The sequence below is a fragment of the Caretta caretta genome, chromosome 20, assembly GCF_965140235.1.
Source record: "Caretta caretta isolate rCarCar2 chromosome 20, rCarCar1.hap1, whole genome shotgun sequence".
Classification (NCBI taxonomy): Eukaryota; Metazoa; Chordata; order Testudines; family Cheloniidae; genus Caretta; species Caretta caretta.
The window spans coordinates 4,794,646-4,820,015 of NC_134225.1; the positions used below are offsets into that span (position 1 = coordinate 4,794,646).

The window sequence follows — 25,370 nt, forward strand, 5'->3', positions numbered from 1 at the left end:
TCTTTTGCCCCCTTCCTCTTCCCAAAAAGCAGATTTGGCAATACAGAAATGTCTTGTGAATTTTTGTTGACTTTTGCCAGATTGTTGGTATTTGCTGACTTTTGGGGGGGCTGATTGTTCATTGCAGGAAAAACAAACAAAAGCATCATTACAAATGGCCAAAATCGAAACAAGATGGTTTGATATTGTTGCAACAAAACATTTCATTTGACCAGAAACAAAGTTTTTTTTTTCTTGTCTTTGACTTGCCAGAAATTTCAATATTTTCCTTGTTGGTCTGACCCTAAATCTATAATTTTTTCCACCCCAACTACTCAGAATTGCCAAACAAACTGATTCCTTTGAGTAAGCAGGAATTTCAAAGTTTATCAAGAAAACTATTAAAAGAGAAACAGCAAGAATTATGGACCAAGGAGGGAAGAGGAAGAAGATACTATGAAGTATGCCCTCCAAAACAGAGGGTAATGTGCTACTCTAAAGCTCTGACAGGATGTGAATCTACTATATACATCAAGGTGCACTCGGAGACTTTATGTGCACCGTAGCAGTGTCCACACCGGATGTTACAAGCTAGGGTGCTGTAGATTCACACAATGGCTTGCCGTGCAGTAACTTTCCATGTAGACAACTCATTAGTATAAATGAGATTAGAATCTGGCCCTAGGAGTTTGACCATTTACTTCACTGGGAACAGCCCTGAGCACTTTTGAAAATTTCCTACTTCCTGTTCTGTTGCAGGATTGATTCATTCTTCTTCTTCTCAGACTGCTTAACCCAGTCTGATTCCTATAACTTTTGGTATTGACGCAGACGCAATGGCTCCACTTTTTAACTTCTCTGCTGTTTACATTCTTCACGCTTTTCAGTCTCGGAACAGTCCTATTGCAGCCAAGTAATTATCTTTCCACCAAAGAGGGTTTTTTAATATCACTGTCCAAATATCATTGTGGTTCAAACGGGTGCTGGACTAGAAGAGCCTTCTGCTAATTAGGTATAATCATGGTTTTAAAAGAAAGCTTTTGACATCACAAAAGCAAGGCAATAATAGATTAATTAGCTCAACCTTTGGAAAACAGGTCCAAATTGTACTGCTCTCTAGCACGTCACTCCATATTACCTGTTTATTAGTGCTATCCAATTTAGTTTGCAGGGACATTGTTATGATATAGTGTAATGATCTCATGACCTTGTAAGGAACTCCAGACATCAGCTGTGACAGCTACTAGGGATGGGGAGGGGGGATCCAGTTTCAACCTGTATATCTAAAAATATGAAGTTTCATCATGATTCTTATAGCTGCAGAATGAGATGAACACTCCAGTAATGATCAAAAATGTGAATTTTACTGTAACAAAAAAGATTTGCATGAGCTACAAAAACTCCACACTCAGCCGTTCAGGATATACTGATTTATGGGTGAACATTGTCCAAGGGGTGCTGTTTTTAAAGAATTTCCTGAAAGGCATCAATCCATGAAGAAAATGGCTTGGATCCAAAATGAACAGTTAGCCCTGAGACAAAATAGGTGGCTCTTAACACAGTTGTGTTTGAAATCTGAGCCCTTCCTTTCCTGGCGGGGAAGCATTTTGTTCTTCTAAGCGATCTGCCAAGCTCTGGAAAAGATTAACATTTGACATCTGGGCATAACTGACAATTCGTGTTTCTGCTGGGGGCGGGGTGGGAACCATTGTACTGGTGCCAGGAATAGCAATTGTAGAGAAAGTCCTGCCCAGGAGCGCTGTGATGGAGGTTCATAGTAGCTGTGAGGGAATGGAGCATGCTCTGTGCCAGATGGAATCATCATAAACTGTAGCTGCTGAGCACCAACAAGTTTCTATTGAGCATGTGCAAACTGAATTTTTTTCCAACGGCTTATCCCTTGGTTAGATTTGGGCGGCTTTCCCAGTGGGACAGCAAAAGACACATTCCGGACACAGAGGCCACTCCCTTGCCTGTCAGAGGTTGATTAGGGCTCTAAAGGTGGCCAGGCTCTGCCAGCCACATCTTTGCTGGCTCAGCTGCCACACCCCTAGATGATATCAGTTAGAGGGGTTGCATGAATTAATAGGCTCAGCTAAAAGGAGGCTGGGTTGGGGGGAGAGGGATAGGTCAGTGGTTTGAGCATTGGCCTGATAAACCCAGGGTTGTGAGTTCAATCCTTGAGCCATTTAGGGATCTGAGGAAAAAATTGGGGATTGGTCCTGCTTTGAGCAGGGGGTTGGACTAGATGACCTCTTCCAACCCTGATATTCTGTGATAGTACAGAGAGCGCTCAGTGGCAAGGAAGGAAGCAGCAGAGAGCAGCAAAAGGCCTGTCAGATAAGTCAGGGGAGCAAGGTGTGGTCCAGGAAGCCCAGACAGACTGAACTAGGTTAGCCCTTGAAAGCCGCTGGGCTATGACGGGTGGGAAGCAATGGGTGCCCATTGCATGTTGACTAAATTTGGACTCTCCATGGGGAAGAAACCAGAGAGTCAGCAGTCTGGCAAAAGGACTTTGCTTTGAGCCCCGGCAGGGCAGGAGATTATTTTGGTCTGTGTTGGACATGAAGATTCTTTTGTTGGAGCTTTTATTTACTGCCCCTGAACCCCAGGAGGGGGAGCAAACTGAGCTTGATTTGGCTGGAGGGCCAACATGCCAGAACAGGCCACTGGGAGCCAAAGGAGGAGATGAGGGACGTTGTAATACTGCATTCTGCTGCCAGGGGGCGTGCAGGTGGTGACTTCTCTCATTGTATTGCCAAATTTCAAGCCCTTGCTCCAAAGCATGGAGGGGCTGGAGCTTCTTGACTCAACAGTTGTAAAAAAGCATTTTTACCATGGGTGAATTAATGTAACTTTCCCTGACCTCATCCTGGGAAACATCTGAAGTGTGGTAGTTTGAAACTTTTAAAAAAAAAAAAAAAAAGTTCAGCTTGAGGCAGACACCCGGTCTGGAAAAACTTCAGCCAAACTGATTAAAACGTGGCAAAGTTATAAGCCATTGAAAATAGGGTCTTATGGTGGAAAGTGTTGGGCTAACTTAACTGTAGATGTCGTCAGCTGTGCTGGCTAGAATAGTAAGGAACCTTGGCACATGCACGCTTGGAAGGGAGTCATAGAATATTAGGGTTGGAAGAGACCTCAGGAGGTCACCTAGTCCAACCCCCTGCAGGGCTCTGAGATCATGATATGGAGTGGAGAAGGGAACATATGTGGTATTGCTAACCCCCAACATTCAGAAATCATGAGTTTGCTTTAAACGAATCCTTAGATTTAAATATCTATATTTCAGGGGTTCATTTTGTTTGGCGGCTGGTTTCTGAGACTTGAAGGTAAATCATAATAATAAGGTGCACTCAGGTCACATTTCCAGTCTTTGCTGTTGCTGGGGCTAGAAACTAGCTTTTAGTCTTTCAAAGGAAAGCTGAGAGTCCCACCAAATCCCATGGCTCTGGGAGGTGGAGCTTTAAGTAAAACACCACATATTGTGAGACTCATGAGCAAACTGTGAGAGTCAGCAACACCGGGGAGAGACACATTTACGGGAGGGGAGGAGCTATTTCACAGATAATGAATGTTTCCATGAAGAAGATCCTTCTTCCAGCCCATACGTAGTCTAATTTTTGGAGGGTTGTGGTGCCATCTTCTTTCACCACAGGGTGTCTCCCCAGCACAGCAGTAATACAGAGCAGGCATGGATTGGTTCTAAACACTGGGAAACACGCTCCCTTTCAGAGCCAGGAATCCTGATCCCTGGTCTCCTGCTCTAAATACTAGATCCCAAATCTGGGAATGGAACCCAGGACTCCTGATTCCTAGTTCCCCCATAACCGTTAGAGCACACGACCCCTGCTTGTACCTTTTATTGTATATCCTAGAGTACGTGTAACTAAATGGTGCAGACCCCTCTGAGTGCCAGCCTACTGTTTCTGCATGTGCCAACTGAGATTGAAACCGGGCCTTCTCCCGGCCTGTCTTGTCTGAACAGATCAGAGGTGTGCTGAATGGTTCAGCCCAGATCTCACCTGCCCAGCCTGCTGTAAGGATCCCAGACATGTTCATTGCAGAGCATTTGCAGCAGGTAGAGACACACGACTGTGGCTCTTGGCTGCCTCGCTTCGTTGCAGGCCCTGGTTGCTGTCTGTTTTCCTGAGAGTCTGTTCAGTGGCGAAGCCTTCCAGCGGTGACCTCTTCGGCAGGAGGAGGGGTTGCGTGCTGTATGTTATGACTGATGTATGTAGATTCTGTCAGCGCTAGTCTGTCCTGTGTGCTTCATCTGTGCCTTTCCCTTGAGGGGCTGTACTGCCTCTGATAACTTGGTCTCAGTGACAGGGGAGGAACCTTTCCCCTCAATCCTCAGATGAGAGCAGGTGATGGGGACTGGCAGTAGAAGGTAGAGAGGAAGGATGGCCTACTGGTTAGGGTACTATCTTATCACTTAGGCTATGTCTAAACTGTAATTGTAGATGGATCCGAGCTAGCTTTGATCTAGCTAGCTCAGGTATCAATAGTGGTGAAGGTGCTAAAGCATGAATCAGCCACCCCCTTGTGTCCCCAACCTGAGGCCCAGGCTGCCACAGCTTCACTGCTCTTGGTACCCGAGTTAGCTAGAGTAAAGCTAGCTTCGCTATGTCTACATGTGCGGCAATTACAACTGGATATCTAGGTTTGATAGCCAGCACATTGCCATAGCAGTGAACTGGTGCCGGTCCTCCAGACCCCCGGTGAAATAAAGGGACACTCGGATATGATGAGCTCCATCCTCTATGCCTGGCAACCACCGTCACATACGGGGGTCTGGCTCATTTTCCATTGGAAGAGGGCTTGTCCACATCTCCCATGAGTTGTCCTGGTGTGATTCAATCTGCACCAGTCTCTCCGACATAAATCGAAACCCACTGGTTCCTCAACAGGGTCGACGATGAACTGTTTGTTTTTGATAGGGTAGCCAACCCTCCAGGATTGGCCTGGAGGCTGTCGGAATCGGCATCGATCTCCTGGTGACTATTGAAAGCAATCCGGGAGATTTTAATAGGATATTTTAAGAAAATGACATTGTCATGTTGGGGGGAGGGGGGAAACATCTCCCGCAATAGCTTCAGTCAGAGTTGGCAATGTTAGTTTTTGAGCAGTCAAAACGCTGCATGTGACTCTCCATTGAGCCTCGGCATCGAAGTTGAGTGTAAAGGTCTCCATGTGGTTCCATAGAGGGTTGTGGGATTTTAGTCTTGTCTTTGGTGGGTTCTGCAAGACTGCCGTGCAACGGGATCCTCGTGTTTTCATTGACCTGGTTGAGAAAGCTCCTGTAGTCTGTGACGGCTGGGTATGAGAGAGTACTGGGAGCCAGTCCACTGGAGGCGATTTTGAGCATCCCTGACGCCATGCACATAGAGTTATGGAGTTGAGTATTGAGGAGTTTAGCATGACTGCTATGAGACCACACTGGGGGACAGTATTCAGCCACAGAATGTACCAAAGCAATTGTTGCGGTTTGCAAAGTCTGTGGACTGGAGCCCCATGATGTTCCGGCCGGTTTCCTGATAAGCACAACGTGAGACCTGACCTTATTGCAGGTTAGACTCCAACCTAGTCTGAAACCACTTCCCACTAAATAGAAGGATGGGGGTTGTGGGGGAAGGAAAAGTCCCACCCTGTAAATAACTTCCTGTGAGCCACAACCTTTGCCTTCTGAATCAGCCCTACTCCCTTTCCTATTGGTCACACGAACCTTTTTGTCTCCTCCCTCACAACCGCAGTTAGACACAATTTTACACGTGGCTGGCTGTCGGAGTGGCATTGTGTTGCTCTCTGGCCCAGGAGCTAGAGCGAGGCTCCTTCTGTAGATTGCAGCAAACAGTTCCCTGAGCCCTGGTAGCCATTTGTCCATCTCTGCTCCTTGCATCCAGGTGCCCATTGACACTGAGCTCTTAGGCCATTCTCTGAAGCAAGGTCAGGAGACACTGGGATTTGCAATTATGAGCTGTCTATTCAAATTATTTTTTGCCTAATTGTTCATGACTTGCCAGAGTTTATCCTTCTTTCTATTTTCCTCAGTCTGATTTAACTTCCAATTTTTAAAGGATGCCTTTTTGACTAACTGCCTCTTTAACTCTGTTTGGTCAGGATGGCTTTTTTTGTTGTTGTTGTTGGTCCTCTTTCTTTTTCCTTAAATTGGGCTATACATTTAGTTTGAGCCTCTATTATGGTGTGCTTAAAGTTTCCATGCAGCTTGAAGGCATTTCACTGATGGGACCCTTTTTTAATATTCATTTAACTACCTTCCTCATTTTTGTGTAGTTCCTGTCTTTGAAGTAAATGCGACTGTGGTGGGTTTCTGTGGCATTCCCCACCCCCTTCTGATTAAATTTCATTGAAAAATTTCATCCCACAATTAAAATTTGGCAAATTTTTGACGAGCTCCTGTTGACGTATCCTGTCCGGAATCCATTTAGAGGTAGGTTTTGAAAGTTTAGATTTTTATTGGTGAACGTCAGTAAATATTGATTTCACTGTACGAACCAATGAAAGGAGATTTTTCCACCAACAGTAATCAAAATTTAGACAGGCAAAGAAAGAAAAATGGAGTTTGATTTTTAAGGCTATTGACTTTGGATCGTTTGACCTGTGATGTTGACAATTTGTGTTATAATGAGGAGTCTTTGTGGCACCTTGGAGACTAACACAGCTACCATTCTGAAACCTGTATTATAATGGTTATGAAGCTTTAACTTTTTGCATCTAAATGACAACGGTCGTTAAATAATTATTATCCAAACCCCCATAGTTTCCTGCTACTATGAACATTGAAATAGACAAAACCAGAAAAAAAGCTTAAAAATAAACATTGCTATTATCCATCATAATAATAAAAATCAAATTCTGCCCTACTTATAGAATCTACTTCTATAAAATCTTATAGCAAGGGTAAAAATTCTATATAAGTCTCTAGAGCAAATACTTTGGCTCTCTTGTTTAATTTTCATTCCTATTATATCCTAGGATGTGCTAGTGATTATCATCTTTTTTTTTTTAGCACTGCAGAAAATGACCTAGCAAAGAAATTTTTAAAAGTTTGAACTGGTTTCTAGTTCCAGTCCAACCCTCAGTAACAGGAGACGTATGACAAGGAGCGTATTGTTCAACAAAGGTGGGTCAAGAGCCATTGAGTTATCCCACGGTATTGTACTTCCTGGCACGATTACTGGAGGTGGCAAGCTAGCTAGATGCCAAGCAGACGGGGGCTGGGACGGATGCAGGATGCAAAGTCATGTAGTTAAATAGCTGGGGAGTCCAAATATCCTGTAATCAATCCAGGGCTTCCTGGATGTCCTGCTGTGGACACTTGGAACTTCATGGGAGTGGCAGGGACAGAACTTGGACCCTTCTACCCCAAAGAGCAAGAACCATAGAGTGGGCGAACCAGGGCTTAAATTCTCATAGAGCATTTCCTAGAGCCACCCACAGGAGGTGCCAGGGCTTGGGGCTTCAGCCCCGCAGCTTTGAAAATATTTACCAGAGCTCCACTCTAAAGAGCTCCAGCTGAATTTAAGCCCTGAGGTGAACCAGGGGCCAGGACACTACTCTGGAAGCTCTGGCCCCAACAATGCACTTTATGGCAGTGCTCATGGGGCGGGGGGGAAGAGTCCCCTCTTGCCTCAACCCCCAAAATGGGGAGGGATGTTAGGGGGTGCAGGTACCAGGAGAACCCCCTACTGTGGTGAGGAAGCACCCAAAGAGTTGTCAAAGGGATCATTGAGGTGCGGGTGACTGTGCTGGGTTGTTACCTATCTTGGAACCTTGGAGGTAATTTGACTAATGAAGTTGCAGCCTGGTTACAGCCCATACCACGTGTCCTTACCTTCTTCCATGCAGTGAGCACACACCCCTGCTGATTGAGGTAGGGGGAAAGCAGCACTAGTCAGCTAGCATGGGCCACTGAAAGCAACTATTGACTTCCATGGGAGGTGAGGTAGGCCAGCGCTGACCACTTTGGGGCAGGGACTTTCTCTTACTATGGCTATATGTTCACTGCACATTTAACCTGGGCTATTATCTGGGTGTTGCCCTTAACTCCCCTTCTTGTCCACACATTCAACCCTCTCATCAGAGTTTAATGGTGCTTTACACCTGAACTAGCTGGTCCTTCCTGGGGTATAGGCTAAAACCCGAGCAAGGCTTTCATTTGGGCTGGTAACCCTCCCATTTTGCAGTGTGGATATAAGCTAACAAACCACTCAAGGGCTGCTAGTCCTCCAGTGCCTTCCCCCCAAACCCCTGTGTATCGAGAAGGACAGACAAATTTTCCCACAATTCACTGGGAAAAAATATAGCATGGCTCAGTTCACTTCAGCTCAAAGACCCTGGGGCTGTGCCCCCAGAAGTAGCCCCAGTGACTCAAGTAGGGTTTTGCAGTGTGGCTCCTCACTCCTCACCAGAGCTAAGCTAACCTGGGGGGCCGATCACCCGAGTTATCTCTGCAGTGAAGACGGTTCCCTGGGTGTCTGTACAGTACCCAGCCCCATGGAGCCCTAATTTTGGTCTGCACCTACTACATCATCATCATCCTACTACGCCTCTGGCATTTAGGGCAGTGACGAAGCTCCTCCACTCCTGTCTGTTTCTGGCAATGGTTCCCCAGCTTTCAATGGCTCCCCAGCTGTGCCCCAGGTTTTTCAGCTCGGCTTCCACAGCTCTTCGCCATGTTGTTTGCGGGTGGCCTTGTTTTCGCTTGCCTTCCGGTGTCCATCTTATTGCTACACTGGTGATGGAATCAGTTTCTATCCAAAGCACATGAACGATCCATCTCCAACGCCTACTGACAATGTTGGTGCTCAGATCCTCTTGGCTGCACTGTGTTAATAGATCTTGGTTTGAGATTGTTCTGGGCCAAAAGATATGGAGGATTTTTTTGAGGCAGGTTGTATGGACTGAAGACTGTTTGAACATGTCGTACTTTCTCATTCCCCAGCATTCTGCACTATAAAGTAGTGTTGAAAGTACACAGCTCTGATAAATCTTGATTTTGGTTTTGGTGGTGTATTCTGATGATTTCCAGATGGTATTTAAGCTCCTGAAGGTGTTCCTGGCTTTATTGATTTTTTCCGGATGTCCTGGCTTATTCCACTGTCCTGGCTGATGGTGCTGCCCAAGTATGTGAATGTTTCTACATTGGTGAGAACTATTAATTTAGGCTTAAATAGAGACTGGGAGTGGCTAAGTCATTATGCAAGGTAGCCTGTTTCCTCTTGTTTTTTCCTACCCCCCCCCCCCAGATGTTCTGGTTTAACTTGGATTTAAACCTGGAGAGTGGTCAGTTCAGATGAGCTATTACCAGCAGGAGAGTGAGTTTGTGTGTGTATGGGGGTGGGGGGGATGTGAGAAAACCTTGATCTATGCAGGAAATAGCCCGACTTGATTATGTAAAGAGTTGTCACTTTGGATGGGCTAGCACCAGCAGGAGAGTGAATTTGTGTGGGGGGGTGGAGGGTGAGAAAACCTGGATTTGTGCTGGAAATGGCCCACCTGTTGATCACTTTAGATAAGCTATTACCAGCAGGACAGTGGGGTGGGAGGAGGTATTGTTTCATGATTTCTGTGTGTATATAAAGTCTGCTGCAGTTTCCACGGTAAACATCTGATGAAGTGAGCTGTAGCTCACGAAAGCTCATGCTCAAATAAATTGGTTAGTCTCTAAGGTGCCACAAGTACTCCTTTTCTTTTTGCGAATACAGACTAACACGGCTGTTCCTCTGAAACCTGTCATTGGTGAGAACGTGATCCTCTATCGGTACTGGTGATGATGAGCAATAAGTGCTATCCTAATACATATTAAGCATTCAATAGGCACACACAGATTGCTCTAGCTTTGCAATGCAATCTACTGTAATAACAGGAAGTGCGTCTGTTGAGATGCAAATGAACACATGTGAAATGTTTCCTGGGTAGCTCATAAGCAAATGATAACTCAGTAGCTTTAGCCCTGGCAGGAGGCGAATGGGTAGGCAGCAGAGGTGAAAGTAAGCCGGTCAGGTCCGGTGTACCAGCAAGAGCAAGGGATCTGGGGCAAAAATTGGGGATTGGTCCTGCTTTGGGCAGGGGATTGGCCTAGATGACCTCCTGAGGTCCCTTCCAACCCTGAGATTCTGTGATATCCCAGTAACCCCTGCAGCACCCAGTTGCAGCGTGGCCACTCTCCCTTGTGCTGGGGAAGAGAGAAGTAACTTGTGGATGGACCCCTTGAGGTTTTTTTTTTCTTCTTCTTTCTCTCCTGCTCTCTTTACAGTGTATATGGTAACACCCATTGTTTCATGTTCTCTGTGTACATAAAATCTCCCCACTGTATTTTCCACTGCATGCATCCGATGAAGTGAACTGTAGCTCACGAAAGCTTATGCTCAAATACATTTGTTAGTCTCTAAGGTGCCACAAGTCCTCCTTTTCTTTTTGCGGATACAGACTAACACGGCGGCTAATCCTAAACAGGAGATAGTGAGTCCTGCGTCATCCATGACTTGGGGGCGATAAGACCCGTCGTCCCCAAGGGTGCTGATTTCTTTACTCATTTCCACTGAGGCTCCCAAGTTCTTGGCTTGGCCTACATGTTTCCATTCTAGGCTCTGGTTTATATTCTGCAGACACAAGCTACTGGATCCTATCGTGGGATTATTTGAATCATCGCTGAGAATGGCTCACACCCAGGCTGGAGGTTTTGGCTTTGATGCTTGGAGCATGCTGCTGCAAATGTAGGACTGAGGCTTTCTCCACCCCCACTTCGACACGCGGCGTTTCTTTGACAACAGCTGCCTCTAGAACCGGGGTGGGCAAACTTTGTGGCCCAAGGGCCATATCAGGGTTGCAAAACTGTATGGCGGGCCAGGTAGGGAAGGCTGTGCCGCAAACTGCCCCCCCACCCCGGGACCTCACCCCCATCCAACCCCCCTGCTCCCTGTATCCTGACTGCCCAGCCCACTATCCACACCCCCGCCCCCTGACAGGCCCCCCGGGACTCCCAAGCCTATCCAACCCCCTTGTTCCCTGTCCCCTGACCCACCCTCCCTCAGAACCTCCGCCCCATCCAACCGCTCCCTGTCCCCTAACTGCCCCCCAGGACCCCCTGCCCCTTATCCAACCCCACCCGCTCCCTGCCCCCTTACCAGGCTGCTCAGAGCACCAGGACTGGCAGCCGAGCCGGAGCCAGCCACGCTGCCTGGCAGGAGCTCACAGCCCCACCGCCCGGAGCGCTGGCAGCGCGGCGAGCTGAGGCTGCGGAGGAGGGGGGACAGCAAGGGAGGGGCTGGGGGCGAGCCTCCCTGGCCGGGAGCTCAAGGGCCGGCAGGATGGTCCCGCGGGCCAGATGTGGCCCGCGGGCCGTAGTTTGCCCACCTCCGCTCTAGAAGGTGGAGTTGGGATCGCAGTTGGTGTTTCCACAGCATAGTAAATCATAGGACTGGGGTCAGGACTCCTGGGTTCTGTTCCTGGTTCTGAGAGGGATTAGTGGTGAGAAAGGCGAAGCTGGTGACTCGGGAATCCTGCGTTTCGTGCCTGACTCTGGGTTGGGAGTGGATTCTACTGGTTAAAGCTGACTCCGGGAAGGGGGTCTAGTGGTTAGAGCAGTGCCTTTTCCCCTCAAGCAAAAAGAACGAGGAGTACTTGTGGCACCTTAGAGACTAACAAATGTATTTTATTTTACTCTGAAACCTTTCCCCTCAAGGCCGCCCTATTCCATGTGGCCTCCTCTGCCGAAAAGCTCTATAGAAATGCACGGTATTAAGTATCGTTCCAGGTGTTGATCCCACTTATGTAAAGAGATTTCAGACGAGGAAGGTGCTGTAACTGCTCCAGGCGCTGACCTCTGGACAGCTGCCTTGGGTTTGTTATCCGCCTGTCACTTACCAGAATCGAAAACCGCCCACCGGGGCGGCAAGGTTACAAGGAACCAAGAAGGGCGCAAAGAAAGCTCCGAAAGAATGGTTAGAACCCTGCTTCCAAATGGCATGAGGGGGAGGCTGGAGGGAGAAGCAGAGACGAAGAGGATATGGCACCCCTCTCATCCGTACGTGTGTGACAAGATCATGGGATTGATGGATCGTCCCGTCCCGTCCCCCCCCCCAATCCCCAGACCACCTTTATGATGTGTATTAATGGGAAGGCACAGGGTTAAGGCCTAGAAAGGATGACTTTTTGGGGGCTGGGGGGAGATGGTGGAGCTGAAGTATTTAGCCCGGTTTACATGCAGTTTCTGCCCCTGCATTGTAGACACCAGCTGTATGCTAAAGGCTGCCGAGCCGCACGGGATCTGGGTTCCTGGCTTCCTGGCCGGCCCTGCATGGTGGGGTCCAGGCTGGCCGGCCCTGTGTGGCAGGGGTCTGGGCCGGCCGGCCCTGTGGGGTCAGGGCTGCTACCTGGCCCCACAGAGTGGGGTCTAGGGTCCCTGCTGCATGACCCCCCCCACCGGGGGCTCTACTCCTGGCCCCACTCTGTGGAAGGGTCTCTGTGTGGGAGGCACTGGGCATAGGGGTCTGTGTGGGGGTTGGAGGGGTGTGCTGTGGGTCTCAACCTGCAGCCCACTGCACTGGGGATTGCATTAGCATGGTCTACAAACACCAGACAGGGCTGTGTCCATTGCCACTGTGCGGCCTGGAGGGTGCCCTATTGCAGCTTTGGAAGTGCAGACAACTCCCCCAAGTCAGGGGGACTTTAAACAGCCATTCTGGAAGGCTTGCTGATAAAGTGGTGGGGGATGCAGGCTTTCTCCAGTGCCCCCCAGGCTGGCTGACTGAATTCCAGGACCCTCCCTCCCCTGCAGTCACTCTCACAGTTGCTAGACTTGGCTCTGGATCTGGCTCTTCTACCTAATTGCTAATTGCCTGAGCCATTTGCACAATGGTATGTGAATAAAGGACATGCCAAGCCCTATTGCCCAGAAGGGAGCGGGGCTGCGTTCAGCTGACAGACCTGAAGGGCTGCAGTAATTTTTCTGAGTGGCCCTGTGTAGCTACTTTGAATCCAAAGCAGCAGAGACAAAGATCCAATGTCATCTGAATTAACCAAAGATATGTCTTTAAAGCAGATTCGTTAAACTCTGGTGTGGATGCCGATGTCCAGTATTCGAATGGCGTCAGTTGGGTTTAGCTTAATTCACTTTGTCCCCATGTAGACAAGCCCGGACGTCACAAGTGTAATGAGGTTTGGTGAGTCTCATAATAATCCCGCTTCGTGTTTGTACAGAGAGGCAGAGTGGGGCTAATGGCTGAGGCACCCAACTGGGACTCAGGAGATCTCGATGGTGCTCCCAGATCTGTCTCTGACCTGCGGGGTGACCTGGGCAAGTCGCTTTTCTTCCCATCCCTTGCCGGTTTTATCTAGTTATATTGTCCGCTCTGAGAGGCAGGGACTGTCTCTCAACATGTCGGTAGAGTGCCCAGCACAATGATGCCTTGATCTTGGTTGGGTACCATAAAATGCGACTAAGCGCAGTCATATTCTTCATCCATTGAGCTCAACGTGCTTTGCCGAAAGGGAGAGTATCGTTACAGAGATGGGGAAACTGAGTCACAGAGAGGGGGCGCCACCTGCCCACAGTCACGCAGCAAGACAGTGGGGGTTTCAGTCTGTCCCTCCCAGTGGCTGAATTCTAGAGTGTGGGTAGCCATCCTCATAAACAGCACCCCCACATTTTAATATCACCCCAGTGGCTTAACTGAAGGAAGATGATGCAGCCCGATAGACAGAATTTAGCTGTATCAACTTCTGTGCTGAGGGGTGACAGTGGATGCCTCAGGGTAGTGATGGGTGATCTTTCACTTTTGGGTCACTGCTCTGAGTTTAGTCAACCCTGTAATTAGTATACTGTTGGGCAACCTGGTTATATTAATAGCAACAGCTGGTTCTTATATTGAATTTTGCACCAAAAGCGCTCTCAAAGCACTTTACTCTAGGAGATCAGCATCGTTATCCCCATTTTACAGATGGGGAAACCGAGGCACAGATCAGGGACATGATCTACACAAAGTCACGGAGCAGGATAGTAGCAGAGCTGGGACTAGAACCTCCGTGTTTTGAGTCCCAGTCACGGAGGCTACATTCACAGCTGCGCTCCACCCCTGTGCATTAATAGTGCTGTAGCAAAGCAAGGTGCACAATCGAACCGTAGCTTGGTCCTGCCTCCAGGCACAATGGTTTTAACTGTGTTGGGGAGCTACAGTGTTCTCCCTGGGCACCCCCCCAAATGCCATGCCAAATTGCCTTGTTACATTTACCATGGTTCTATCTATACGGTAGATGAGGCCTTCAGGTCAGGAGGCTGCATTAGTCCTTGTTCACACTGCAAGCTGGCACGGTTGACCCCTACATGCGGTTTAGGAGCACACCCCACGTGGCTAGGGCTTGGTTAGGAACCAGAGGAGCTCACTAGTTCATTGACGCTGCCGGCCTAGGCTCTCCTCAGTGAATGCTCCACTTCAGTGGTTCCCGAAGTGGGGAACCGAGGGGGGTTGGCCATGGGCCACGTGGGAGGTCATGGCCTTGAGCCAGGGCCAGTATGCACCGAAAGGGTGTTCCGGCTGTTTTGCCACATGGAGTATGCCATTTTGTTCTCAAATGGCCGCCTCCGCACAATGCTGGCGTGGAGATGGGGGGCATTCCTGCACAGGTGGGGGTATTCTGGTAGTACCAGAAATGAACGGGGTCTGCAACATTTAGTTAGATGCCAAAGGGGTCCTTAGCAGGGGGGAAAAAGTTTGGGAACCACTTCTCTGTTCAAACAGGAATTAATTCAGGAAAGTCCTGTGGCCTGCGTTATACAGGGAGCAGAGGGGATGATCACAATGGCCCCTCCTGGCTTTATAGTCTATGAATCTCACCTCTGCTACTGCCTTGACCTTGATCCAGTCACCGGGCCTCAGTTTCCCCTCCAGTAAAAGAACAGGCACCTGCTTTTGTAATGAATCCAGCTCTCCTAACGCTGGACCATGCTTCCGCTCATGGCGAGCGCTTGTCAAACATCCCAGAATCGCCAGGCCTGTGGGTCACAGTGCCCTGCACCTTGACGTAGTCACTTTCACCAGTGGGTATAAAGCGCTGCTAGATCGGAATGGTCATGATTTGCACTGCTGTGAAAGACCACACAAGGGGGTCTAGCCCCTTCTGGTCAGCTTAATTCACTAGAGCCATGAGGAGAAGCTCTTGTGATGAGCAGAACATTAGCATTGTCCACATTTTTGCACCTCCGTCAGGAAATCTGCCCACCCTCAGTCTAACCCCAATCGAGCATCATATCTGTGGCCCTGTCATATTCAGCCCAGTGAGGCCCTGGAAATGTACAGGTATCTGGTATCAGAAGGGGTATGCTGTGGAGCCTGAATAGCAGGAGGGGTTTGCTTCTGACCAGGATGGAGGTAGATCAGCTCAGTTGTGTGTCAGGGATCCTAGGACTGGAACAGCAAGAGTTGCTGAAAATCAGCAATGAGATACTGTGGCAGATCTGTGTGTGTGTGGGTAAATTGCTTAGTCAACTGCGTGACCACACTTTGGTTCATTATGAAATATGCAGTCTCCAGAGACCAAATAATCTGTACCAATAAAGTTTATTGCTGAAAGTCAATGATAGTGCAGTCCAGGAAGAAAGCAAAAGGACACCAGTTTCTGGGAAGCCATCTTGTGCAGCGTTGTTAAATTCACCATACACGGAAGGCATGCTCCCCGAGTTACACATTTCAGCTTGGAGTACTGAGTGGATGGTTTTACAAGTTACAAAACTCTTTGCACATCACATAAAATCCAGCCCATCAGTTTGGACCGGTTCCTAACCTTGTTGTTCTATACCTTTGATTACCTTTGTTTTGGAGACCAGCACTCCAGGTACTAATTTGTGAAGGTACCTCCCCATCTTGTACTGAAGCAGAACACTCAAGTCTTTTGCCTTTGAACTGCTTTCAACTACCTGAGAGGTGGTTCCAGAGAGGATGGTTCTAGACTATTCTCAGTGGTGGAAGAGGACAGGACAAGGAGTAATGGTCTCAAGTTGCAGTGGGGGAGGTTTAGGTTGGATATTAGGAAAAACTTTTTCACTAGGAGGGTGGTGAAACACTGGAATGCATTGCCTAGGGAGGTGGTGGAATCTCCTTCCTTAGAAGTTTTTAAGGTCAGGCTTGACAAAGCCCTGGCTGGGATGATTTAATTGGGGATGGGTCCTGCTTTTGAGCAGGGGGTTGGACTAGATGACCTACTGAGGTCCCTTCCAACCCTGATATTCTGTGATACGTTTCTTATTTTCTCATGCCAATATTGCCTTCAGTTTTTCAAAGTGTTACGGGATAGAGAGTATAAGTGAACAGGATTATAGAAGAAGAGCTCAGTCCCGTGTGGCTTGAAGGTTTGTTTCTCTCACCAACAGAAGTTGGTCCAATAAAAGAGATTATCTCACCCACTTTCTCTCTCTAATACCCCGGGACTGACATAGCTAGAACTAAACTGCATAGGATTATAGAAAACATAGGCCATGCAACTGCTAGAAATATATATACAATATAATGTTGTATTAATATTGTGTGCTTAATGTATATTAATATACATGGTGTGACTAATACATATTGATAATGTGATATATTTATAATTAGCCCATCCTATATTGATCAACACAGGTCTGGAATAAACAGCAGAAGGCAGTGATTCTCAAACTTTTGTACTGGTGACCCCTTTCACATAGCAAGCGTCCGAGTGCAACCGCCCTTCTAAATTAAAAACACTTTTTAATATATTAAACACCATTATAAATGCTGGAGGCAAAACGGAGTTTGGGGTGGAGGCTGACAGCTCACGACCCCACACATAATAACCTCACGCTCCCCTGAGGGGTCCCGACCCCCGGTTTGAGAACTCCTGCCAGAAGGGCTGTGGGGCACGATTGAGGGGTACTGGCACAGCTGTGTGTGGGTGTGGAGGCTGAAATAGCAGAGGGGCTGTGGGGGGAGGGGCATTGGCAGGGCTCTGTGGTGAAAGCCCAGGAGTGGGATAGCAGGGGGGGTATTCCAGGTGAGGAATGAGGTGCATTGGCCAATGCGAGTGGCAGAACTAGAAAAGCAAGCAAACTGCGGAAGGTCCGGATTAAGGTGTGTATTTGGCTAAACTGCGGGTGTATGAGCTCAGGACCGGCAGGGCAAGAGGGTAGGATTTTTGGGTTGGGATTAAGGTGTGTGTTTGGCCGAGTTGTGTGTGTCCTGAGGCCAGGGCTGGAACAGCAGAGGGTCTGGCTGCTCAGGACAAACTGGGAGAGCTCTTGAAGGAGGCTTGTCCAATGTATGTTTGTGCTTAGGGTTGCTAGTTTTGGTTGGACCTCTTCCTGGAGGTTTCATCACACGATGTCCTCTTTAATTAAAGATTTCTCTTTAATTCCCTGGCAACTCCGGGACGATCCTGGAGCGTTGGTAACCCTACTTGTGCTCTGCCTCTTCGCTCACTTAATAAATGCCCTCCAAAACATACATATAAATAATCCTCTGGCAATTGTTGCACCCTGGCCTCAACGCCAGCTCTGAAATCTCGTCCTGTGGCGAGCAGGCCTAGCACAACATCAGACTCCTCTTAGCACATTTAGACGGAGCATTGCCCTGTGGGCAGGGTGTGGGACAGTGATCTTGAATTCCAGTCCCAGCTCTGCCGTGCAGCTGCTGAGTACCTAGGCCTCTATTTTTTGAGTGCCCACTCAGGACACACCTTGGACTTAATTTGCAGAGGGGCTGAGTGCCCACAATTCCCCTGGAAATTAACCCATGGCTGTGCCTCAATTTCCCCATCTGCAAAATGGGCTTAATGGAGCCTAGCAGGGGTGTTGCCTAGGGTTAGTGTAACACATCCTGGAACAAAAATGATCAGCTGTGCTTTCAGGATTAACCCTTGGTGTCTTTTATTGACAATAAATAATACAATACGTTACAGAGATTCAAGTACAATGTCCAAAATCATATCCTTCATGCACCGAACAAACAGGAATCGCCAACACCAGCGAATGCAGGAAAGAGCAGCTTCCCCTGGGGATAAAGGTTTTGGACGTAGGATGCGCCACAGGAAAAATATATTTGCCGTAACTGTCTGTCGATACCAACCTTGCTGGCCCTTAGGCCACATCCCATCCCTTTCTCCTCCCCTGCTCTGGGCACCCAGTGCTTCCATGGGGTTTAATGGTTGCTCTGGACGCAGGAGAAATGCGGTCTCCGGCCTGTATCGTGCTCTTTTGTGAAAGGTCAGGCCTACGGCTGTATGGAGGTAAAGGCGCAGCAGGCTACCGAGGAGATGAGCGCGTCTGAAGAAGCAGCAGCATCCTCTACAACAAACCACCTAGTCTTGCTCCTTTACGCTTGCTGTCTTGCCCTTTCCAAGGGCCTAAGCAGAGGGTGGAGAGAAATTCAGAGAAAGGCTATTTCCCCGGGTTAACTCCTTAGAGCTTAGTCAGTATTATGTGGTTCTCAGGAGAAGCTTGGGAAGGGAAGGAAGGGGAAGAAAACAAGCAGAAGCTGGGGGTGTGGTTGGGACTTACGGGGATATGCCGTCAGGACTATGGAGCAAGCTAGGACTGGAGGTTACAGGCATTTCCCAGCTCCTCGGGCTACCTCCCAATTGGGCAGTTGTGACCTTGTGCTTCGTGGCTGGGGAACAATCGAATTTCCAGCCCCGCCAAGAAGATGCCGGGCCTAGGGATGACAGAAAGACTTGGGCCCATTAATCTCACTCATCTGCCCGGCCCTTTCCCCCCTTTGCTGTGTCTCCTTCCTTCTGTTCCCCTTTCTCTGTCCCTCCCCCACTTCCCATCTCTGCTGTGCCGTGGGGTATAGTCCTACACAAAAGTCGGCTGGGGGGCAGGGAGCCCAGAGACCTTCAGCTGCTTGGGTGGGGGTGGGATACCCAATGCACAGAGGTGAGGCCTAGTCATACTCTAAGGCAGAAGCTGAATAATCTAAAAGGCCTTGTGCTTGTTTCTCATGGACTTTTTAATTACCCCCAAAGCCAATTATGGGGCTACCAAAATGGGAGATCCAATCCCTTCAGGCCAGGCTGTCTCTAAGAGATTCCCACCCCACCCCACAAAGAGCTACTGAATATCTCCTTGACCCTGCAGAGGACGGTCCAGGTTTCCATCATCCAGGATCACAAGGGGACCCTGTTAAGTTGATCCTGTAAGTGAAAGATGAGGCAGGCGAGGTAATGGCTGAGAGAGACAAGCTTTGGAGCTGCACAGAACTGGTTTTCACATCTGGGTTTGCTCAGGTAGAGCTCCATGTAGCTCAGAAGCTGGTCTCTCTCACCCACAGAAGTTGGTCCAAAAAAGCCATCGCCTCACCCACCTTGTCTCTAATATCCTGGGACCAACACAGCTACAATACTGCACGGCACCCTGTCGGGGCACCCAGGGAGCATTAAAAGAAAAATCAGTGGAAATCACCCACACCCATTTGAGGTGGGCTGTGAAATTCAAACCAGGTTATCACCTCCACCAATGCCCCCCTCCCCCGCTCCAAAAATAAAAAAGAGAGTCTGGGGGTATTTGGATCGGGGGAAATGTCCGGATCTGGGGCTTGTCCCAAAGACAAAGTCAAGTAGTTGAGGCACAACTGAATAATGCTAAAAATCCTGGCACACCCCAGCCATTGACAAGCCCTTCTGAGGCGCAGTGGGTCAATGCCAGTCTGGCCTAGGGCTGATGTTGGTGGGACCCCTTCTGCTGGGTGTGGGTCTCTATTCTTTGGCCAGGAATATTTGTATCAGTCACCCACACAATTGCAGGGTATATGCACAGATATCACATGCACCCTTCTTTTGCATAGAGAGACTATTGGTCTTTGGGGTGTGAGGCCACAGATTGAGAGTCTTGGCTTGTTCTTTGGTTTTTCCCTTCCAGCTATCGCTCTTACGGGGAGGTCAGCTCCATGGACTTTGTCCTTTGCTCCTTCTGCTCTTCCCACTCCTCTTCTGGCTCGTAGGTGCCTTTCACGATGGCTACCCTCTCGGACATGTTCAGCGGATAGGGGAACAGGAAGTAGTTGTACAGCAGGGAAGCCAGGACTGCACCGATGATGGGTCCGAACCAGAAGACCTGGGAAGCCAAGGGTAGAATGCTAATCTCTAATCCTTCAGTAGTGCTTTCCAGCTGTAGATCTCAAAGCACTGTACGAAGCTTGGTATCATTATCCCCAGTTTACAGATGGGGAAGCTGAGGCACAGTGACGTGACTTGCCCCAAATCACACAGCAGGCCAGTGTTCGAGTGAGGAACAGAATCCCCATGTACTGAGTCCCAGCCCACTTCTCTATCCGCTAGGCCACACTGCTTCCCCACAGCGAGCCGTGGGAAAGCCCAGGGGATTTTTCCTTCCATGTTCATACAGCACCTAGCGCAGTGGAGCCGTTGGCCTCTAAGTGCTTCCTTAATGGCCCCCTTCAGTTGTCGTCTCCTAGCAGGTTCCCCTCCACCTCAAATTCCTTATACTCAAACACCCTCCCCCCACGTTCTCAGCCCTGACCTCACTTGCTCTTGAGCTGCCAACGACCAGTGGTCCAGGCCCTGCCAACCAGCAACCAGTGTGCTGCAGACCCCATGCTGCGAGCCACTGTTACTGGAGGGGGATTCTTACCCAATGAGAGGTGCTGAATCTTTTCACTACAACGGCAGGTGCAAAGGATCGGGCGGGGTTCATGGAGCAGCCGGTGAAGTAGATCTGTAAAGGGACATGGGAATTAAGACTGATCACGTTTCCCTTCGGTCTAGTCCTTTTGCGACCGGGGCATTGCTCCAGGTGCGGCTGGAGGAATTGGGGGCTCCCCCCACAGTCAATGCTCCTGCCCTGCTCCCTACAGCACCCCCTGCTGGGAGAGGCTGGGACTGGAATAACTGGACGCTTCCCCACAGCCAGCATTCCTGACCCATTCCTTACAGTGCTGTTCCATGCACCATTCCCTGGATTCTTGCTGGGATTGGAGCAGCCCTCATTTCCCCCTGCCCTGCTCCCTGCAGCACCCCCTGCTGGGAGAGCCAAGGGCTGGAGTAGCTGGGAGAATCCCCCAATAGCCTGCCCTTCAGCCCAGCTACTTACAGCACCCCCGACTGGGAGAGGTTGGGATGAGAGTAGCTGGGCCAGCTCTCCCAGGGCCAGCTCTCCTGCCCGGTGACCCAGACACTCACCCCAACCAGGTGACCCAGGGTGACTGACAGGCCGATGGACAATGCTGGGGAGCCTATGGCGTCAGTCCGGCGTTTATCCGTGGAGGCAAAGATGCACATCACCAGCTGGAAGGTGAGGATGATCTCGACCACCAGCCCCTGCCCTGGGGATGTATTGTTGTTGAGCTGCATGTGAACAAGAAGGATTGTGAATGGCTGCTGAGCTGAGCCAGACTGAAGGGTTTTGTGACCCCCTAAAAAACACAGGGGATTACAGTATTCCCCCCCCCCGACCCCATTTAAGTTCCTAGCAAGGAGATGCCACTGGGTCTATCTGATCTATCTATGTATCCTCCATCTACCCCGCTCTTTCTGAAAGTGCATTTCTCCCCCTAGGCATTTACAAATCACTTATCACCTTCAGATTTCTCCCTTTGCTAACATCCAAATTGCCCCGGAACAGCCAGAGACACTCCGCTCTTCAGTGAGTGAGGGCATAAGCAATACATGGAGGAAGAGGTGAGGACTGGGGTAGGATCCCCCTAAACGGGGACTCGAGGGGGTAACAGCAGGGATCCAGCGGGGATGCCATTGGGGTGGGATGGGCCATTACCACCTGATGTCAGTGCACCTGTTTTCATCTCTTGCCAGCTGCGTGGCAGAAGGATCCAGCCCTATTGGGCTGGGATGAGGCTGAGGCCCAGTTAGGGGGAAGTGGTGAGGAAGCACTGGGAAATGAAGGGACACAAGGCACAGTTATCGGGGGGTGGGGGGAGTTTAGGGTTTGGAGGGGCACAGAACAACCAGTGAGGAACACACAGCCCCTGAAAACCCTCCTTCGAGGCTGAAGGCTCCAAGAATCAACACCTGCACAGCAACTGGTCCACCTCAGACTGGTCTGAAAGGGGGCTGGAATCCACCTCCTACTGGTCTAACTGGGGTTCCCATCATCCACACTCCCCACATCCACACTCCCCACTGTTGATCTAAGAGATCTCCCAGTGCCCCCCCTCTCCTCCCAAAAAACGAAGAGCCCCCCCTTCCTCCTCCAATCTCTCCTCTGCTGGTCTAAGTGGTCTCCCAGCTACTTTCCTCAGACTGGTCATACTGGAAAAAGAGATCTTCCAACCATGTTCCTCATACTGGTCCAAGTGGGTGCCTATCATCCCCTCCACACTGGTTTAAGGGGGTCTTCCAACCTCCTTCCTCTGACTGGGCATACTGGTCTAAAGGGCTCCTAACTCTCCCCCCACCCACACCCCCACACTGGTTTAAGTGGGTTCCCCTCCAGTCCTGGCTTAGCTCCTTTCCCTGCTCTGATCTCCCTGGCTCCAGGAAGAGAGGTTGGAGTCAAGCCCATCTGAAAGGTGCTTGTGACTTACTCGTGCCCTCCGGATAAGAGAAGCATGTAGGGAAAAAAACCCACCTCATTAATTGCACAGCACAATAAATCTGTGCTGTCAGCACCATGTCAGTTATGCTAAGACTGCCGGCATGGTGCTCCCATCTCTCTCCATTTGCATGGACATAGGTATCTCCAGCGCCAGGGTGAACCGGCCTTCATCAACCCTCGTGGTGGGTCCCGATTCCTCACACAAGGCCCGGAACCCATGCGTAGGGTTGCTGAGGCCCTGGGCACAATTAATCATCTGTGGGCAGGAAGAGACTTACCGCATTGATGGCCAGGTTTCCACGGGTGTTGCTCGGGGTCACCAGGTAAAGAATGCCTGCCCCAGCAATGGCCCCCACTAGCTGGGCCACCACGTAGAACACTGTCCGAAGGAAGGAGATGTGGTTCCCCACCAAGAAAGCGATGGTCACCGCCGGGTTGATGTGCGCACCGCTGACGTGACTGAACATCTGGACCATGGTTCCGATGGCCAGGCCGAAAGCCAGGGAGATCTGCACGATGCTCGGCAGGGCTGAAGGCCACTTCAGGGCTGAGCCGAGGCCGAAGAAGACAAAGATCATGGTGGCTAGGAACTCGGCCACTATGGCCCGGAGAAAAGCCATGGTGCAAATTTCCTTATACATGGTGGGATCGGGAGGGGGTAATTGGAGAGAAAGGAGTGTCAGGCTTCTTCTGTCTAGGCTCTGCAAACAACAGCCAGGCGCAGGGCCATATATATACAGGAGCAGCAGGTAGCTGCATTGCCAAAGTGGTGGGTGGAGTCAAGAAATTGGCCAGCCCGCCTGGGCAGCTGGAAAAGTTTACAGCTGAAAAGAACTTCAGTGCCTCTCAGAGAGTGAAGGACTCAGCTGATTGGCAGTGTTTCTTTCCTCCTCTCTAGACAATAGCCCCCTATCCGATGTCTTTGTGGTCGTTAGCATAACTAGCAGGTTGCCTCTTTGGGTCTGGCTTTTATTTTTGAACTGGAGCATGTATTTGGTTTTTTGCCTCCTTAGGTTTAAGGTGGCAAAGTCCTTATTTCTGGCCAGTTTCACTGCCTGGATGGGGGAAGCTCTCCTGGTCATTTTCTCCTCGCAGGGTCCATCCAGAGTGACTCTCACTGCTGATTTACACCAGCATGTCTGAGATTAGAAGCTGGCCCTGGTGCTTAGCTGATGCAGGATGTTGCGGGGGGAGGTGGGGATTTGCTAGAGGATTTATATTGTGCAGACCAGCAATGCACAGGAGGAACTCAGGGATTAGAACTGGGACTTCAATTATGTAGAACAAATGCTGAGGCTTTGCAGACCAGTCCCCTGCATGGCTGCAGTGGTTCTCCTTCAGGATACACGTAGCGCTGGGGGGTACACAGAGGTCTTCCAGGGCATAACGCAGCTCATCTAGATCTTTGCCTAGTTTTACAACAGGCTACATAAAAAAAGCACTAGCGAAGTCAGTACAAATTACAATTTCACACAGACAATGACTTGTTTACACTGCTAACACTGAAATGTAAGTACAGTATTTACATTCCAATTGATTTCTTTTATAATTAGATGGTAAAAACGAGAAAGGAAGCAATTTTTCAGTACTAATGCGCTGGGACACTTTTGTATTTTTATGTCTGATTTTGTAAGCAAGGAGTTTTTAAGTGAGGTGAAACTTGGGGGTTCGCAAGACAAATCAGACACCCGAAAGGGGGACAGTCGTCTGGAAAGGTTGAGAGCCAGTGCTCTAAAGGGAAATATTTCCCTCTTTGCTGCTGCTCTGGTCCTATCCGGCAGGTGGGTGGTTGTGGGGAACAGAGGTTAATACACTTCTTGCCTCCTAGCTGGGGTTCAAATCCTGTCTAAGCGCCCTAGTGGAATGTGTTTGGCTGGGTCGCGGCCTAGGGCCCGGTGGGTATTTGGGCTTGTTCCCCGCACCACACAGCTTTGCTGTCTTAGTTCCGAAGGGGCTGAGCAGCATTGAGGTGGGTCGGCAGATATGCAGGGGAGCTTGGGAAGGGAACAAGCTGGGTAATGCAGGCTGGCAGAGCTCTGAAGGGTGCCTAGGCTTGGAATAACAGCTGGTACCACTGGGAAGGCGAAAAATGGCTGGCAGAGGAGCCCAGGACTGGGTCTGCAGCGGTGAGCTGCACTGGGTGGGTGCCCAGCAAATTGGAAGAGCAAAGGACTGGCAGCACCGGGGCAGGGCGCATGATTTGAATAGCAGGGGATGCTGCAGTAGAACAAAGGTATTGGGGGAGCTCAGGGCTGGAGTAGGAGGGAGGTGCTGGCAAGGGGGAGGTAGAGCTGTCCTAGGTATCCAGGCACGTTGCAGGTGAGGCGCATTGGCAGAGCTTTTTGGAAAGCAAAGCTGGCTTGTCGCCTGCAAACACACACATACTTGACTCTACCCCCTTGGCTTTCGCAAGCCAGAGATTTACACACATATGGTAAATAAACAGAGCCCTTCTCCCCTTTGCAGGGGAGTGTTTGCAAGACCAGAGTACACCGGGCTGGAGAGGTGCTGTTGAGGGTTACCATGGGCTGTTCTGTGCAAAGGCAGGGGAATTCTGCTACTGGGCTTTCCCCCCAGCTACAGCCAATTCTCCCAGGTCTGCTCCTTAGAGGGACCCTCCTCCCACCCAACCCCTTCCCTGTCTGAGACCTGAGGTACCTCTAGGGCAGTAGTTCTCAACCTTTCCAGACAACTGGCCCCCTTTCTGGAGTCTGATTTGTCTTGCCTACCCCCAAGTTTCACCTCACTTAAAAACTCCTTGCTTACAAAACCAGACATAAAAATACAAATGTGTCCCAGCGTACTCGCACAGAAAAATGGTCTTCCTTTCTCATTTTTACCATCTAAT

At 49.6% G+C, this 25,370-nt stretch overlaps 1 protein-coding gene across 1 annotated transcript; it reads right to left on the reverse strand.

Moving 5' to 3' along the window:
* Positions 1-17,853: 17,853 nt before the first annotated feature.
* Positions 17,854-23,196, reverse strand: LOC125627552 (aquaporin-5-like). The gene is made up of 6 exons (XM_075121429.1): positions 22,801-23,196; positions 21,151-21,315; positions 20,603-20,686; positions 19,884-20,065; position 19,782; positions 17,854-18,665 (listed from the first exon to the last, which is right to left on the reverse strand). Exons 1-6 carry the CDS (start codon positions 23,161-23,163, stop codon positions 18,555-18,557), a joined length of 906 nt encoding a protein of 301 aa, XP_074977530.1. The 5' UTR covers positions 23,164-23,196; the 3' UTR covers positions 17,854-18,554.
* Positions 23,197-25,370: the final 2,174 nt, after the last annotated feature.